Source organism: Struthio camelus, chromosome 2, assembly GCF_040807025.1.
Source record: "Struthio camelus isolate bStrCam1 chromosome 2, bStrCam1.hap1, whole genome shotgun sequence".
Taxonomy (NCBI): Eukaryota; Metazoa; Chordata; class Aves; order Struthioniformes; family Struthionidae; genus Struthio; species Struthio camelus.
In genome coordinates, this window is record NC_090943.1 from 99372878 (window position 1) to 99387884 (window position 15007).

The following is a 15007-nucleotide window of genomic DNA, read 5'->3' on the forward strand; positions in this document are numbered from 1 at the left end:
TATGATAAGAGATTCATTTTCACTTACCAAAGATTAGATTACCCAACTTGCTTAAAGATTATCAGATCGAAATCCAACATATCTGATGGTGTGTTTCCCCACCCCTTCCCACTGTGACCTTTTAATGTACTGCAAACTGCTGAGAAAGTTATTTTAAATGTCTTCGGTGGTTTATGGTAGGGGTTTGTGGTACCTCTGCATCACACAGCCTTTCATTAAAATGGCAAGGAACGACTCAGATTGTCAGAGGAGTTTTTGCTTTTCAGTTTCTGGGATTTAGGGGATTGCAATAGGGAATTTGCATTGCTGCTGTTACCTATGGGATTATCGATAGACTATATGGTAGAGTAAATAAGCCTAAAAAAGAAAAGCAATAGAAAGAAGATTATGGATTCCCTAAAAACTCTGCCAAGATGTTGAATACTGGCCATCATAGTCAGCTCTTGCCATGCTGTTCCTGAGGAGGGGCTGTTCTGTTGCAGGTTGCAGAGTGCTTGCTGGCTGAGCTCACTGCTGCTCACTGTCTTCTCTTTCTTTTATGCAGGATGGAGGATGCAGCTGCCCAGGAGATGTCGCTAAAGCATTTGGTAAGGACAACACGTAGGGCCATGGTTATTCCCAACATAAGTCCAGCATACGCAGCGGTGATGCAGGAGCCAAGTTGACCCTGAATGTGTAATCACCAGTAGGTTACAGTTGTCCCTGTGGCCAGCTCCACTGAAATTAATACACCAAATATAAATTTGCTCTTTGTCTGATTTGCACAGTCCAAATTCTACAGAGCAAGATCATACCCTGGTCAAAGTCCCATTTAGAAACTGTCTATCTGCCAGGTGTGCATGAGACAGGCTTTCTGATACAGCCACTGGGACAGTAATACAAAGAAAACTGATAAGGATTTCTTCTGAGGAGGGTTCAAGGATGACTGCAGCATTGCAAGATCTGGCTGACCTGGGCCCTGGGTGGACAAAGAGAGGGTGGAATGTGTGTTGGACACAGTAACAAAGCAAAAAGGCAGGCCAGATCCCAGGAGATGTTCTTAGGATCAGCTATCCACTTGAAGATCTGCCATTTTATTTGTACTGTATTCCCTAGAGCTGAGCGGATGACTAAAGCATCCAAGTTAATAATTAACAGATTTTGCTCTCATGCCAATAGCTTTAGTAAGTTGCACCAGCTTTTACTGATAGAACAGAGCAGTTAACCTGTGAGTGTTTTCTGCTGGGCATGACAGTTACATCAGTTGGGGACGAGGGAGGTTATGGTTGTCACTTCGCCATAACCTTGCTGCTCTCTCTGTGAATCGGGCTGAATGCACTCAGCACTGGACTGACAAGACAATTAAAGACACGCTCCTTTCCCCCAAAACACCGGTCCATTTGGAGATGTCTCAATGTGGAAGTGCCTGGAATACAGTAGGACAGCACAGCCTCACATTGGTATTTCAGGGTGATACGATACAAGAGATAGCGCATTATGATCAAGCACGTTTGCTTGGCAGGAAGCTTTGCAAGGCTGGAAAGCAGGGACAGGCCCAAAGTGAGATGACATCCCTGCCAGCAAAAACTTTCGTGCTGGAAAGGTTGAAACCAAAACCTGTCTTCTGAGTTTGCAGACACCTCTTGTTTTTAAGTCAGAAGACAACGAAGACTTAATGAGAGAATTTTAAGCACAGCCCTGGGGTGATGGCTACCAGCAAGGAATTTGCTCTCTCCCCAGGTTTCACAGGACCCTCGCGTTACCCCATGGGTGATGTGAAATAGGGAGAGATGCTTCCAGATGGGTGATTCTTACATAGCTGAATACCAGCACCCACCCTCTCCAACAAGATTATATTAAAAAAAAAACTACCCAACCTCTCCTCACCCCATCCCACCCTGACATCATGCTGTCTGCAGTGAGGCTTTTGTTCTGCTTGGCTTTCTCTGGTTCCCCGGCTTGTCCCAGTTGTTGCCAGAGTCATCAGGCTGTTGCAAGCGGGATTATGGCCTTGCTGCAATCCAGGCTGCTGCAGCAGAAACCTGGCCGGTGGAAAAGGTCTTATTTCAACAAGAGCATTTCCAGAATTTAAAATAACAGGAAACAACTTCAAAGTCCTTAAATTGTTGTCCTTTACAATGTTTATAGCCAGTCTGAAGGGTCCCTTTAATCTTTTGGGGCCACACTGAGCAGAAACTTGTCCAAAACCTGTGGAAAGGCAGGTTCCATTCAGGAAGGCCTGAATGTCATTCAGGCCTTCAGCTCACTAGCCAGGCCATGCTGGAATTCGCAGTGGAACCTGTTTGAAGGCTACCACAGATTGTCTCTGGCAGAGGAGTATTGGGTAAAAGCTAAGATTATATAGGCAGTAGTCTCACACTGACAGTAGACTAGAGAGAATAGCCCAACCTATCTGTCACAGATACGGGATCGGAACTGATAGAGATTACCCTGAGGCAGTAGACAGCCATATCTGGTTATGTATCATTGAGCTAACCAGTCTCTGGGAACCTGACTAGATAGAGCCAGGTGTGCCATCCAAGGTGGATGGCAAAATAAACTTCTAGATGACGTTATTATTATTGTCAGTGTTTATTGAATGCTATTGAGGGGATGGGCTGTGTGAGCTATGCAAAAAGATGCCTCCATGCCCAGCATTTACAAGCCAAAGCCCTGGCTTTGTGCTAGCTTGTGCTGAGAGCTTCTTGGGGGAGAGGAGTCACATAAATATATTGGAAATCAGGGACTGAGGACACAGCCAGACCATTTAGCCTGGAGTTGGAGGCCTAGGCAAGGCATGGAGAAGAGACCTGAGGAAGGCTTTCCCTTAACATGTGATTACACTATCTCTTTTTAGTGGACCATTGTTAAAAGTCTGCATGAAAGCCATGTTAAGGGGTTCATTATAAAGCAGTGATAAGGTAGTCATTTGGATCATAAAAAATGAGGAAGTTCCAGATGTGAAAGCTGGCAATGAAAAATGACTAAAGATGTGACAGGAGGAGAAAAGTTGGCAGCATCAGATGGGGCTGCAGGGTAGAATGGATTGAGTGCAACTAAAGAGCTGTAAAGAACCTTGAAGGTGCTGAGAAGTTTTACATGTGAAAGGTGAGGCTCAGCCCTTGACTGATGTCAGCAAACAGAGGTAGGCTGGGCATGCTTGGGGGGGGGGGCGGGGAACAAGGTAGAAGACTAGTAAAGCAGACATCACAATAGAGAAACACTGGAGTTGGGGAAGCAAAAATGCTGGGAGTTACAGAGACTTTGGGAGAGACTGCTGGAACACAGGAATTGCTGGCTGGGAGCATCTGGATTTGGGAAACTGAGGATGACACTACCATTGGGTGTTGGAGATGATAATGGAAAAGCTATACATCAATCAGGAAGAAGAGGTGTTCTGATGCAGGAACGAAAGAGCATGCATGAAGAACTTTATGTAGGCCTCTTAGACGGTTCACATAACTGCACCCTTGAAAAGGCTGATAACATGAATACATTTCTCAGAATGCCCCAGAGAGGCACTAGTGTCTCCTTTTTTAAAGATGAGAAGTCAAAGCACAGAAATACTAAGTTCAGTTATCTGAGGTCACATATATTTATATGACACAGCCAGGAACAGAATGTGCCATTTGAATCCTATGCCAGCGTCTTAAACGCAAAACTGCTCTTGCTTACAGCAGTGGTGAGAAGAGATACAAGAGCAGGGAAGGAAAAGGAAGGAAAAGTCAGTTGTAAAAGTCAATCATCGGGAACATACACTAGTTCCAAAACATACCTGATAGATCATAGTGGCTTCTTTCCTGTTTTCCATAGCTGTGTATGTAATACCTACTGATGTGAAGGCTCACTGGCTCAGGCAGAGCACAGGTGAATGTTGCTTCCAGAGCCAGTAGGGGTCCAGGCACGATTACACTGCATCTACCTGGAGGGCTGCCAGAGCTGTGAATCGTGACTAACTCCAGCCAGCTGTGTGTGGAGCCAGTCTGGTTATCTTCTACTTGCATTATCAGGCACACAAAAGACATCTGAGGCACTCCAAGCCTATCCAGCAAACTTATATGAGTACTACAGGATTGGGCTGGCTTCAGGCCACAGGTTCTGTAATAACTTGAAGGATGTGAGATGTCAGTGGGCAAAACCAGGACAGGTGCAGTGCAGGGCCCAAGGGAGGCATCCTCCCCAGTATCCGTGCACTGGAGAGCACAATGCAGCAATGTCCAAATGACTTTTTGTTGAAACAGGCCAAGTCTAGCAGACTCCAGGTAACCTACTGAGACACCTGTATGCAGTGTACCCCAACACATCCTGTGTTATGTGGTGGGGGTTGTTACCAGGTGTTCTCGGTCCCCTGCTACCTAAAATAATGTCATGCTACCTGTACATGAAAGTGAAAAGTACGGTTAGGTGTTGCAAGTGTCACCAGTGCTTCTGGTTAGTATAGAAAGCATACATAAGTAAGGAAAGAACATGCTAAAAACTGCAGCCTCCTAACAATGTTGGAGATTAACTGGTACAAAAGTAGCGGAACAGATTTGAAACTTTCAGACGTCATTGCAATACTGAAGCAGGGTGGAAAGTTCTAAAGAGCATTGGAAAAACATATTTAATATGGGCTTGTCATTCCTGGAGCTGCAGGGCAGTAAGTGTGTGTCACTCCAGTGTTTAGAAGTTCTGCCCAGTGTGAAGCACAACTCTGGGCTACATTTGCTGTAACCTGGCTCCTCTTCCCTAGAAAAACTGGAATTATGTTTCAGTTTGCAAACGTTACTCAAGTTGGAAGAGTTTCAATCCTGTAATTCAAACATATTTACTTTCCTCCCAAAATATACAATCAAAAGAAAAATAAGAGATACCTAAGCGTGCATGAGCCAGAATTCTGTGATTCCAAAATGTAGATTTTGTATGTGTCTAAAAATTGAGACCATGACAGTTTGGCACTAATAATTTGGAGGCTGGGGGACCTCCCACCAGAGACAGAATTAGGACTGGGGAGCATGGGGATGGTTTTGGCATGGCAAAGAGTCCAGAGCGTCCTTTGGCAGACCTTTAAGTAAGTTGTTTCAGGGCCGGCTTTGAAACGTTGACCCCGGACCCCTCCCTCCTTCTCCATGTTGTTTTCATCTACTTATGTGACAGCCATCAGCTAGATTCCCCAGGGCACTTAGTTTCTGCAAAACTGGAGCAAGATCATGCCAGGCAGCAACTGGAGCTCTCCACGAGTAACTAAGAATATTTTAAAGGATGAGCATTCCCTTCATTTTTGTATGTTAATAGTAATATCAGATGTGACTCCAATTGAGGCTTTAAATCTGGACAACTGGAATGAGAAACTCAGGAAGAATCTGCCGGGTAGCTGACAAGATAGGACACCTGAATGGGTGCCTGCCTGTAAATATTGCATGTGGTGTGCTCAGCAGTGTGGCACAAACCTCAGTTTTAATATCCCTTTTTCATGGACATACCGTGCCTTTCAAACACCAAATAGGCAAAAGGAGGTGAGGACAGAGCAGAGCAACTGGGTGCTCTGTTCCCAGGCATTGCTGCTGGGTCTGTTCTTTGGGGAAGGGGTGGGGAGGAGCTGGCTTTTCGAAATCCGTGCACACTCCACAGTTGATACGTGGTCTGAGACCAAAATATTCCTAAATTCAGGTTTGTCTCCAGAGCTTTTACAAAAATACGGCAGAAGCTATGCAGAGTTGATAGTGATTGCACTTACTGTCCAGATCTCAAGGTCCAGTGCTTTTGTTTGGTTAGTGACAGAGATGAGTGAATCCTAAATGTCAGGCTTACCTAGCCTGGGATCTCCCCAGAGCTCAGACTTGTTCAGAAGGGGTTAGTTCAGGCTCATCTGCTTTCTATGAAGTGAAGTTTATAGCCCTGTTCTTTTACCAGTTCTGGGAAGAAGCTGAGCAGAGGGGCCTGTTCTGACACATACACGTAAAAGAAGCCATCAGTTTTGGACAGGAAAATACTTTGTTTCAGGAATGAAACCTCAGGGTCAGAAAAAGATAGACCTATTTTCATATATATGCATCTGTGTACACATATGTATGTATGTATGTTTTCACATTTCCTAAGACCTCTGCACTTGATTTTTTTCCAAGAAAGGCTGGATATGCCGAAATGTCACAGTAAGAACAGCCTGTGGAATAACTCCAGCCCAGCTGGAAATACTAGACATAACAGTAGAAAACCAGGAGTGATTCCCAAAACTTCCGTGATCGCCCAGTGGGACCGAGCTCACGAGCTGCAAACCCAGGGGAGATGGACAAACTGGACAGGCATCCAGCATATTTGGGTGTTCAATATTGTTATTTAATTCCTGGATTACTGTAGCGTTTAGGAGCTGTAGCGATTGGTCAGACTGCCTCTCTGCTGCATGCTCTGTACCACATCCATCCAGAGCATTTTGTGAGGGATTACCCTGTGCTACACTGAACACCTGTGTGGCCGGTGAGATTGAAAAATCCATCATGTAGTTTAAAAATCTGCTTGGTTTTTGTCAGTATTGGGAGGAGTACATTCATTGGTGCACCTCCTTTCAGGGTATATTCCCACTCGCATCTTGTAGGCTAGAAAGCTTTTGAAGCAGAAGTTGTCCTCTTGTTTGTACAGCATCAAGCTCAACAGGTCCTTCCTACCCCTGTGATTGGGGCTCCTAAGTACTGCTATCACAGTAGGAGTTAATAGAGGAACTGTGCTCAGGTATTTTTGTGAGCTAAAGGGTTAAAACTGAATTTGAAACTTTTACAGTGTGTAAGGTAGAGTAGAATAATGATCTACATCTTTGACATAACAACAGGAAAGGATTCTTAGCATTGAAAGTATCAGAGAAATATAATTTGGCATGTCTCAGTTCTTCAGTAAAGCATTTCTTCCAAGTTTGCTGCATCCATTGCAGGAGAGGACTCTCTGTACTGAGGTATTCAGGGCTGGCTATTGTTTTTGGAAGCCACTGTGTTCTTGCTTTGTCTTTCACCTTCTTCTGCCCTCCTTATCTGTCACTCTCTGATGATCACAGGAGCTGGTGCTGATTTCGTCATGCTTGGAGGAATGTTTGCAGGCCACGACCAGTGCGCTGGAGAGATTATGGAAAAAAATGGCAAGAAGGTGAAACTCTTCTACGGGATGAGCTCTGATACGGCCATGAGGAAGTATGCAGGAGGGGTTGCTGAATACAGGTATGAATCCTCACAGGAGCAATTGCAGTGAGCCATCCAGTAACTTCTGGAGCTAAATTTTGCAAACAGTATATGTTGCAAACAGGCTCATGTCTCTATTCTCATTTAGGATGTGTTAACAAGCAGTTATGGCAGCAGACCTGAGGGAAGGATGCCATTAAGCGGAGGCCATGAGAAGGAGCTGGGGGTGGATAGCCAAGAGCAGCCCTGTTTACTCGGTTGCAGCCGGTGCAGTATGCTTTCCTTGTAGCATTAACCACCGGGTCTGGGGAGTCATTAGTCACTGTTCTGACTTCTGGGTCCCTCAGGCCGTGTCAGAGTTACCTGCTGGCGCAAGGCGCACCAAGCTGCAGTTCCTGGTCCTCTGCTTGTCCAGACTGAGTGTCTTTTTGGTGTATGGGCTACCGGTTGGCCCGCATACTCCCTTGTGTTTGCAGAGAGTGGGTTACCTTTTCTGGGTAACAGAGCAGCAGAGCAGGCATTACTGCTTCTTCCAAAATCATACAGCATGTGGGAACTTGGATTTTCAGCTAGACTCCCCAGAGGAGAATTGCAGCACCCCTGAAGGTGAAAGTACAGAATGTTAAGGCAGGTCCCTTGAAACAAAATAGGATTTACAAAACAAAATAGAGGTTCACGTCTTGACACGGAGATGTGCTGATAGAACCATGGCCAAGAAGCAGACTCTTCTTGACCTTGTGCTAGGTAGAAAGCGCCTTCGATCCCACCTTCTGCCCCACCCTCCCTGGCATTGGCTGTTCTGACGGGTTTTGTCTGATACTTCTGAGGAGGCATTTACAGCGTGCCTTAAAAATGTACCTAGTATTCAGAAAATGGTAAGGCCCAGTCTATTCCACAGCTTTTACACCTGTCTACTTTGGCCTAGACGTCCCAAGCTAGTTATTTTGCACTATTAGGTTTCAGCAGTAATGGAGATTAAGGAAGGTTAGTGGTAGGCATTATGCAGGAGAGACCTGGAAACATGAAGTCATTAGCATTCCTGGTCTGATAGAAAACCCAGTCTCATTAAAAGAGAAACCTGTATGAAGACTGGAAAACAGAGAGCTTATGGACTCTGCACTTCTCGGATAGTCTATGCCTGCTATACAGAGTCTGATTCAGTACCACTTTGTGAGGAAGACTGAGGAGGAGAAAGATATCAGTAGGCCATAGGGATGAGGGATGATAGTAGAGTGTTTTTCAAGGGCAAAAATACTTGTGCTGAGTTTTGGTAAGTTCCCAGGACATTTGTTTTTGCAAAAAAAAAAAAAGAAAGAGATTTCTTAACAGGAAAAAAAGCAACACAGTAAATACTGTAGCTTGAGAACATGTATATCCTGGCAGATTCTCAAGCCAGGATTTTTCTGCCTCTAATAGGATGAGAAGGGAAAAGGGATACCTTTGCATTCTGCAGGGGGTGGACTCAGATGTCTTTCCGGAGTGCAGCGTACCCTTTCTAGTTGACCTGAGCCCACACATCTCTTTCATGGGCTCTGATCAGAAGCTGATGAGCAGTATGCAAGGGAGTTTTTATTCTCATGTTGGCTGCGTTTGTATCAGTTTAAAAGCACTCCTATCTGCAGGATATCTAGCTACATTGAGGCCAGCCAGTGGCTTGCTTGGGGGACCACCTCATGTGGTTGGGTCTCCACCTGGTTGCCCTGCAAGACTGTTTTGGCACAGCAGGTTGCAGGCTCAGTGTCCTTTTTCTTCCAGAGCATAACTATTTCCTTGTAGAAGAAAGGGCTGTCTGTGTCTGGGACAAGCTGAAATGGTGCACCAGAAAGGCTTCCTGCATGAATCTGAGCTTTGATTCACTCTAGGTTCATCTGTCAGTCCCCAGAAACAATCGACTTTTTTTTTGGTTCCTCCCTTCTCCCTCAGCAAATGTGCTTGGCATCAAAGCCTCTGAACGAATGCTCTGAGTGGATGGCGCTAGTAATTATCTTATAATGTAAAAGTGGCAGCTGCTAGTTACATGGAGGTGCTGGCAGCCTTTTATCTGAGCTAGGATAACTCAGTGTCCTTTGCTACCTTGTGTTTGTGTCAGCAACTGGAGCGTGGGAAAGGCCTGACGTTGTTAGGGTGCATCGTTGATGGCTGTTCCCGGGGAGAACGAAGTGCAGCCCAGGCAAGCTGCATGGATCTCAGTGCAGCGCAGTCATTTTAGTGCCCAGCCGCTACAGAGTGGGTGAAAGCTGCAGGAAAAGTTTGAGAAACCTTCCTGTCACAGTGGGCCAAAGGACTGAGGCATCTGGTAAATTCTGCTCCACACAGGTGTGCATGTAGTCTGGAAACAAGATTCATCCCTACTAGAAGAATTAACTGACACTGGTCTTCCGTAAAAGTGAGACAAAACGCAAGTGGTAGCTGTGTCTTGTAGGAATAAAGGATGTACAGAAAAATGCTGTATTTGGCTCAGTGTAGACCCTTTAAATCCTTTATGGACACTGTACTCAAGTTCTGCTTGATCTACAGCTGTATTTTGTTTTGTATGCTGATCCTAACGAGTCCTATGGGGATCAAGTTCTTAAACCTAACCAACAACAAGGGAGCAGTAGCACAATCTGAAATTTTAAGTTCTTCTTGAGGTGTGGCTTGTTTATGCCACTGACAGGTAATGTAGCAGGTATCCCCCAGTCTGCTGTTAGCTCCGGCCATCTGATCTATAAGACTTGGCTGTTAACTGTGGAGAGGCTGGTTCTCAACTTCTGTGTGTCGTAGCTACTGCTCAGGGTTCACTAAGCACACAAGCCTTGGTCTTGGTCTTGCTTGGTCTGCCCCGGCATGATCGGTATGTAGTTTAAAAATAGCAACTGTTGTTTAAAAATAGCAATTGTTAAGTTATCCAGCAGTGTAATTGTGCTGGGCACTGAAGGAGCAACTAGGAATAGGGCCAGGCTTTTCTTTTGATTATTGTGGTAGGAGAACTTACTTAGAAGTTTATTCACCTACTAGTTTAGCTCATGATGAACTGGCTCCAAAAAGGTTCTAATGCAGCCTCGTAAACGCTGGATACCCCAAACCTGTCAAGTCAGTGGGACTTGACTTAAACGCATTTAAAAAGCCCAGCTGTAAATCTCTATCAGTGATCCTAATAAGCTGTTTTATCTTTAGAAGAACCTGAGCGCCCACAGTGTTTTACTCAAGCTTTGGGGAGCTGAGTGTGCTCAGCTCTCTGCAGAATCGGGCTGCCTGTCACTTAACTTCATCTTCTCAAAATTAAACATTTTGTCTAGAGGACCTGAGCCTCCAGCAAACAGTTAAATTAAAATTGACAAGCACTGAGAGGACAGATAAGGTGAAATGACTGTAGCAGGAAATAAAGTCATGGGAGTAATTGTTTTTGTAATGAACGTGTCAAGTTGATCCCATTTAATTTTGGATGAAATCTCTGTACCCTGTAGTTCTATGTCATTTATACATTTTTACCTCCTTCAATGAGGAACACAGGTCAGAGCTGGGAATTTTCGAAAGGCAATTATTAAGATTCTTTTATGAGAGAAAAGAAATACGGCAAGCAGGAATGGAGACCGCAGTATTATTCAGTTAAAGTCAATTTGTTGGGCTTTTTTTAAACCCTTGTGAGATTTCACGGGTTTCGTGTGAACGCTGCAGCCCCACTGTGGTCACTCAGCAATTCACTCAGCTACCAAGCTGAGTTTTGGCATTTGACACGCGCAGTGGGGTGGAATTTGGGCCACAGAGACAAACCAGCATCAGCACCTGGTTGCTACTCCCTGCCTTTTCTTGGTGTCTCAGGTGATAGCCTTAAATACCTGCCCTTGATTCCTGCCATTTCCTAAGTGCTCCACTCATAAGGTTGCCTAATGCAGTGGCAGCCTGACCCCGCCTCTAGCCTGACTCATGATTTGCTGGGCCTGCTGGAGCACTGTGAGACATGCTTCACCCAATCCACCCTGCCAGGATTTGCACCCCCTGTGCTCGTCCCTTCATGCCACCAGCAGGCTTGAGTTGGTCAGGAAGTATAAGATGCACCGCAGACTGCACCTGCTGGAAAATGGCTAAAGGAAATCATTCTCCCTTTCTATTCACCTCTCAGTGGCTAGCGAGAGACCTTAAGTCTCTGCTGAGAGCATCTGAGCACACCTTTCCCAGCTGTTGGGAGTCCTAGGTGCTCCTTCCTACCTTTCTTTTCTGAGAAAGAGTTGGTGTTGGGCTATAACTCCAGGAGAGATGTCGGAGCTGTAAATCCCTCGGTAGTTTCCACTGACTGGATTACGCAGCTCTCTGCCAAGTGTATCAGCTTTTGTGACATCCCTTGAAATCCATGCGCAGCCTCAACGCAGGCATTTGTTATGGGCAAAACATTCTTGACCTGGCAAATTTTTATTTGGTTTAATCTATTGCCAGTTAAGACAAACATCTAATCATTGATTCAGGTATTGAGAAAAAAAAAAGAAAACATAGACAATTAAACAAACACCTAGGTAAACTACTCTCCTCCCCTTTCTGAGTCTCAGCTCCTGCTTTCACTGCGGGTTACGCTCAGTCTGTCCCAATGTCTCACTCCATCAGTGAGGCAATAGGCAGCACGGTAAGTTGGGGGTCATATGTGCGATGGTTTCTGTCTGCTGCTCCGCTGTCCTTTTTACAGTGCCTGCTGCAGCATGGGTTGCCTGCAGGCTGCAATGTCTGCCCCAGGGTGGGCTGCCCGCAGGCCGCAGTCCCTTCAGGGGAGGTTCGTGCTCTGATGTGAGTCACCCATAGGCCTCATAGGGTGGGTCACCCATAGCGGATATCCCTTTGGGATATCCCCACTCCAGCGTGGAATGCATCCTTTCAAAAGCACATCTACAGCTGCATGTCTCCTCAGGCAACTCCATGCATGTCTCCTTACATGTCTCCTTCCCTAGCGGCTGCTGTTATTTCTTAAATATTTTTGAGCAGAGGCCCCAGGGACTCCTCCAACTGGCTGCAGTTTTGGTGCACGAGGGGGTGCTCAAGCTGGCTCCAGAGCTGCCTGCAACCATCTGTGACTGGCGCAGAGCAGGTCATGGTCTCCTCCCACACAGGCCACCCCTGCAGCCCCCTGCTACCCAAAGCCTGCCAGTTCTGCCCAATACAGCACCCATGTGTTTAATAATTGGGTGTTCATTCGTAAAATTAACTGGATGCTCATGTGGGCACTAACTGGGCGCTCATGCACATACCAAATGGCACTCAAGTATAAATTAATAGGGCAGTCATGCATAAAACAAATTGGGTGCTCATGCGTGAACTAATTGGCACTCATCTGTGTACTAATTGGGTGCTTGTGTGTAAATTAATTGGGTGCTTATGCAGGAACAAGTTGGGCGCTCCTGCATGCACTAACTGGGCACTCGTGCCTGTACTGATTGGGCACACGGGCATAAATTATTTGGGCATGCAAGCATGAACTAAACATGTGCTCATGTGTAGATTTACTGGGCACTAATGCATAAATTAACTGGGTCTTCATGCATGAATTTCTTCGGTGCTCATGCATGAACAATTTGGGCACTCACGCGGATGCGAGTCCTGCAATTTATGGCCAACACAGTCCACTCCTCATCGCTGCAAAACATGTATGGAAGAACTATTTGAATGTTAGTCCAGTATTGAATGTCCAGTATAAATTCTGCTTTCAACATCTACTATCTTAATATACATCAGTTAGAAACTACTCTTCTCCCTTTGGACCAGACAGTCGGGATTAATATTGTAACAGTACACTCACTAAAATTTCGTTCATTGTTCTTGGGAATAGCATTACAAGGCTTAACATCACAGTTCGATTATATACCCATCACAAACTCCACCCCAGCCCCTGTGGTCGAGACTACAGAGATGAACCTGTACATACACTTACTACAGTTGCACCTCCCCTCTCCCCTGGAAACCAGATGACAAGAGCTATCATCAGCACAGTCTGAGCTGTTATCCATTACTAACGATACTCCTTGCCCCTGTGGACAAGACTAAGAATTATAACAATCTGAACATGTACTTATTACAAATTTAACACCTTGTTCCTGTAAAACACATAACCAAGAAAGTCACAACAGTCACAAAGCCAACCCCTTGCCCCCGTGGACTAGATTATCAGGGTTATCATTGTAATAAGCTGAATCTTACTACATAGTTCAGGCCTTGTCCCTGCAAAACACATAACCAAGAACATAAAAGTGGTTTAAGTTATTCACTGTAATTTAGCATAGAGACAAATGATTAAGATGGTACAAGCAAAGATTAACAGCAGTGTTAGGGGTAGGTTCATGAGTCCAATAGCTACATACAGCTGTATAGCTTCATGCAGACAGTGTTCACTTAAGTCCCAGCATGTAGGGTGGGAGCACTGAGAATTTTCAGCCCTTCTTGACGCTTTTGCCAAGGTCAGCCATAAGCCTGGCCTCTCACCATTATCCTTGGTGCTAATCTCATGCCTGTTTTCTGGCATGTCATGTTTGCCCTCCTGCACTCCTGCCCCCCCCCCCCGCCCCAAGATAGGTACAAATCATTCCTGGATCAGCAGGAAGTCCTACTGGCTTGCCATGTGACACCAGAAGGGCACTGGTAACTAACTTAGCCATCAGAGCTTTTGGGCCATGGAATTAGTGATCACCACTTTTGGGGGGTTGGTGCTCCCAAGCCAAAAAGCTGTATTGCACAAGCTCTAGCTTCCCGGGACTGGCATAGCCGCCACAGGGAGTGTGTGTGTGTGTGTGGGGGGGGGGTCTCCTAGGGGCCGCAGCTCAAAGTGCCCTGCATTTCTGTAATTTTGTTCTGAGAAAAGGACCACCCCGAGTGTTCACACTCTGGGGAGCGGTGCTACCCTCTCTGCAGGTCTGTTTAAGCACGGGTACTGGGGCTGCCTGGAAAGACTGGTTTTAATCAGCTCCCTGCTATCTAAACCCTGCAATTTATAGCCAGCACAGCAGTCATGCATGAATTAATTGAGTGCTCCTGCATGAACTAATTGGGCACTCATGCATGAAACCTTGCAATTTTCACCCTATACAGCATTGCCTTTGCCTTGCAGGGCTCTGCAGGTGCCGGGATCTGGTTTTGTTTGGGGCTGTAAATAAAATTTGCACTGGTTTCCCCAAATCCTAGGTTTGTAGTATCATCTCATACAGTCTCATAGAAGGCTCCTTGGAGGCTGAGCTGAACCTCCCAGCTTGGACTGGAGGAGGTGGCCCTGGCCAAAAACCAAGACGTTGTAAGATTGTAGCATGAATACTTCTGTGTCCTTTTGTTTTCCCTTGCTGCAACTGCTGCTGGCACTAGGGCTAAAAATAAAAGCCTGTGAACGCTCAGCAGCACAGGCCCTACAACACACCCGAGTCCCAGTGCAGTCTGCTAGACAGTGGAGCTACATGCATGTTCCATTGGCCACTTCTCTATAGTATTTATTTGAGGGTTTCAAGAAAGACTCAATTACTTATCAGATGTAGGGAGATTAATCATAGGTCGTCATTCAGATGGCATATTAACACTTCTCCTTTATTGTCTCCCAAGGGCTTTTGACCTCAGAGTTAAACTAACAGAATGAAATACAGCTAGGCTCACACTGAAGTACCTCCTGATAGCTGCTATTGCTGTTGTTAATGTTGTAATGTTGTAAGTGGGGCCTGCAAACAGGCATGCTTTTGCTCTCGCACTATCCTCTAGACAGCATATTTGAGGGAGAAGAAGTAAATCCGCATTCACAACAGTGACAGATCCCAGCCATGATTCCTGACTCCATTCTGTAGGGGGGAAAGAACAGTAATCCCTTCTCCCTTTTCCATTTCAAGCGGTAACTGGTGCTGAAGTGTAATCTAAAAATCGTTTAAAGCTGCAGGCCTTAGCTGCAAATCAAC

At 45.6% G+C, this 15007-nt stretch overlaps 2 protein-coding genes across 3 annotated transcripts in view; one reads left to right on the plus strand and one right to left on the minus strand.

The window, feature by feature from the left end:
• Window positions 1-15007, minus strand: part of ATXN1 (ataxin 1) — a 287878-nt gene that overhangs the window by 37796 nt on the left and 235075 nt on the right. The gene's annotated exons all lie outside the window — the stretch shown is intronic.
• GMPR (guanosine monophosphate reductase) overlaps window positions 1-15007 on the plus strand; it is a 43915-nt gene that overhangs the window by 22806 nt on the left and 6102 nt on the right. For both annotated transcript variants that reach the window (XM_068931770.1, XM_068931772.1), the window contains 2 exons: window positions 545-587; window positions 7001-7160. In XM_068931770.1, the coding sequence (XP_068787871.1) occupies window positions 545-587; window positions 7001-7160 (203 nt within the window). The remainder of the gene's footprint in view (window positions 1-544; window positions 588-7000; window positions 7161-15007) is intronic.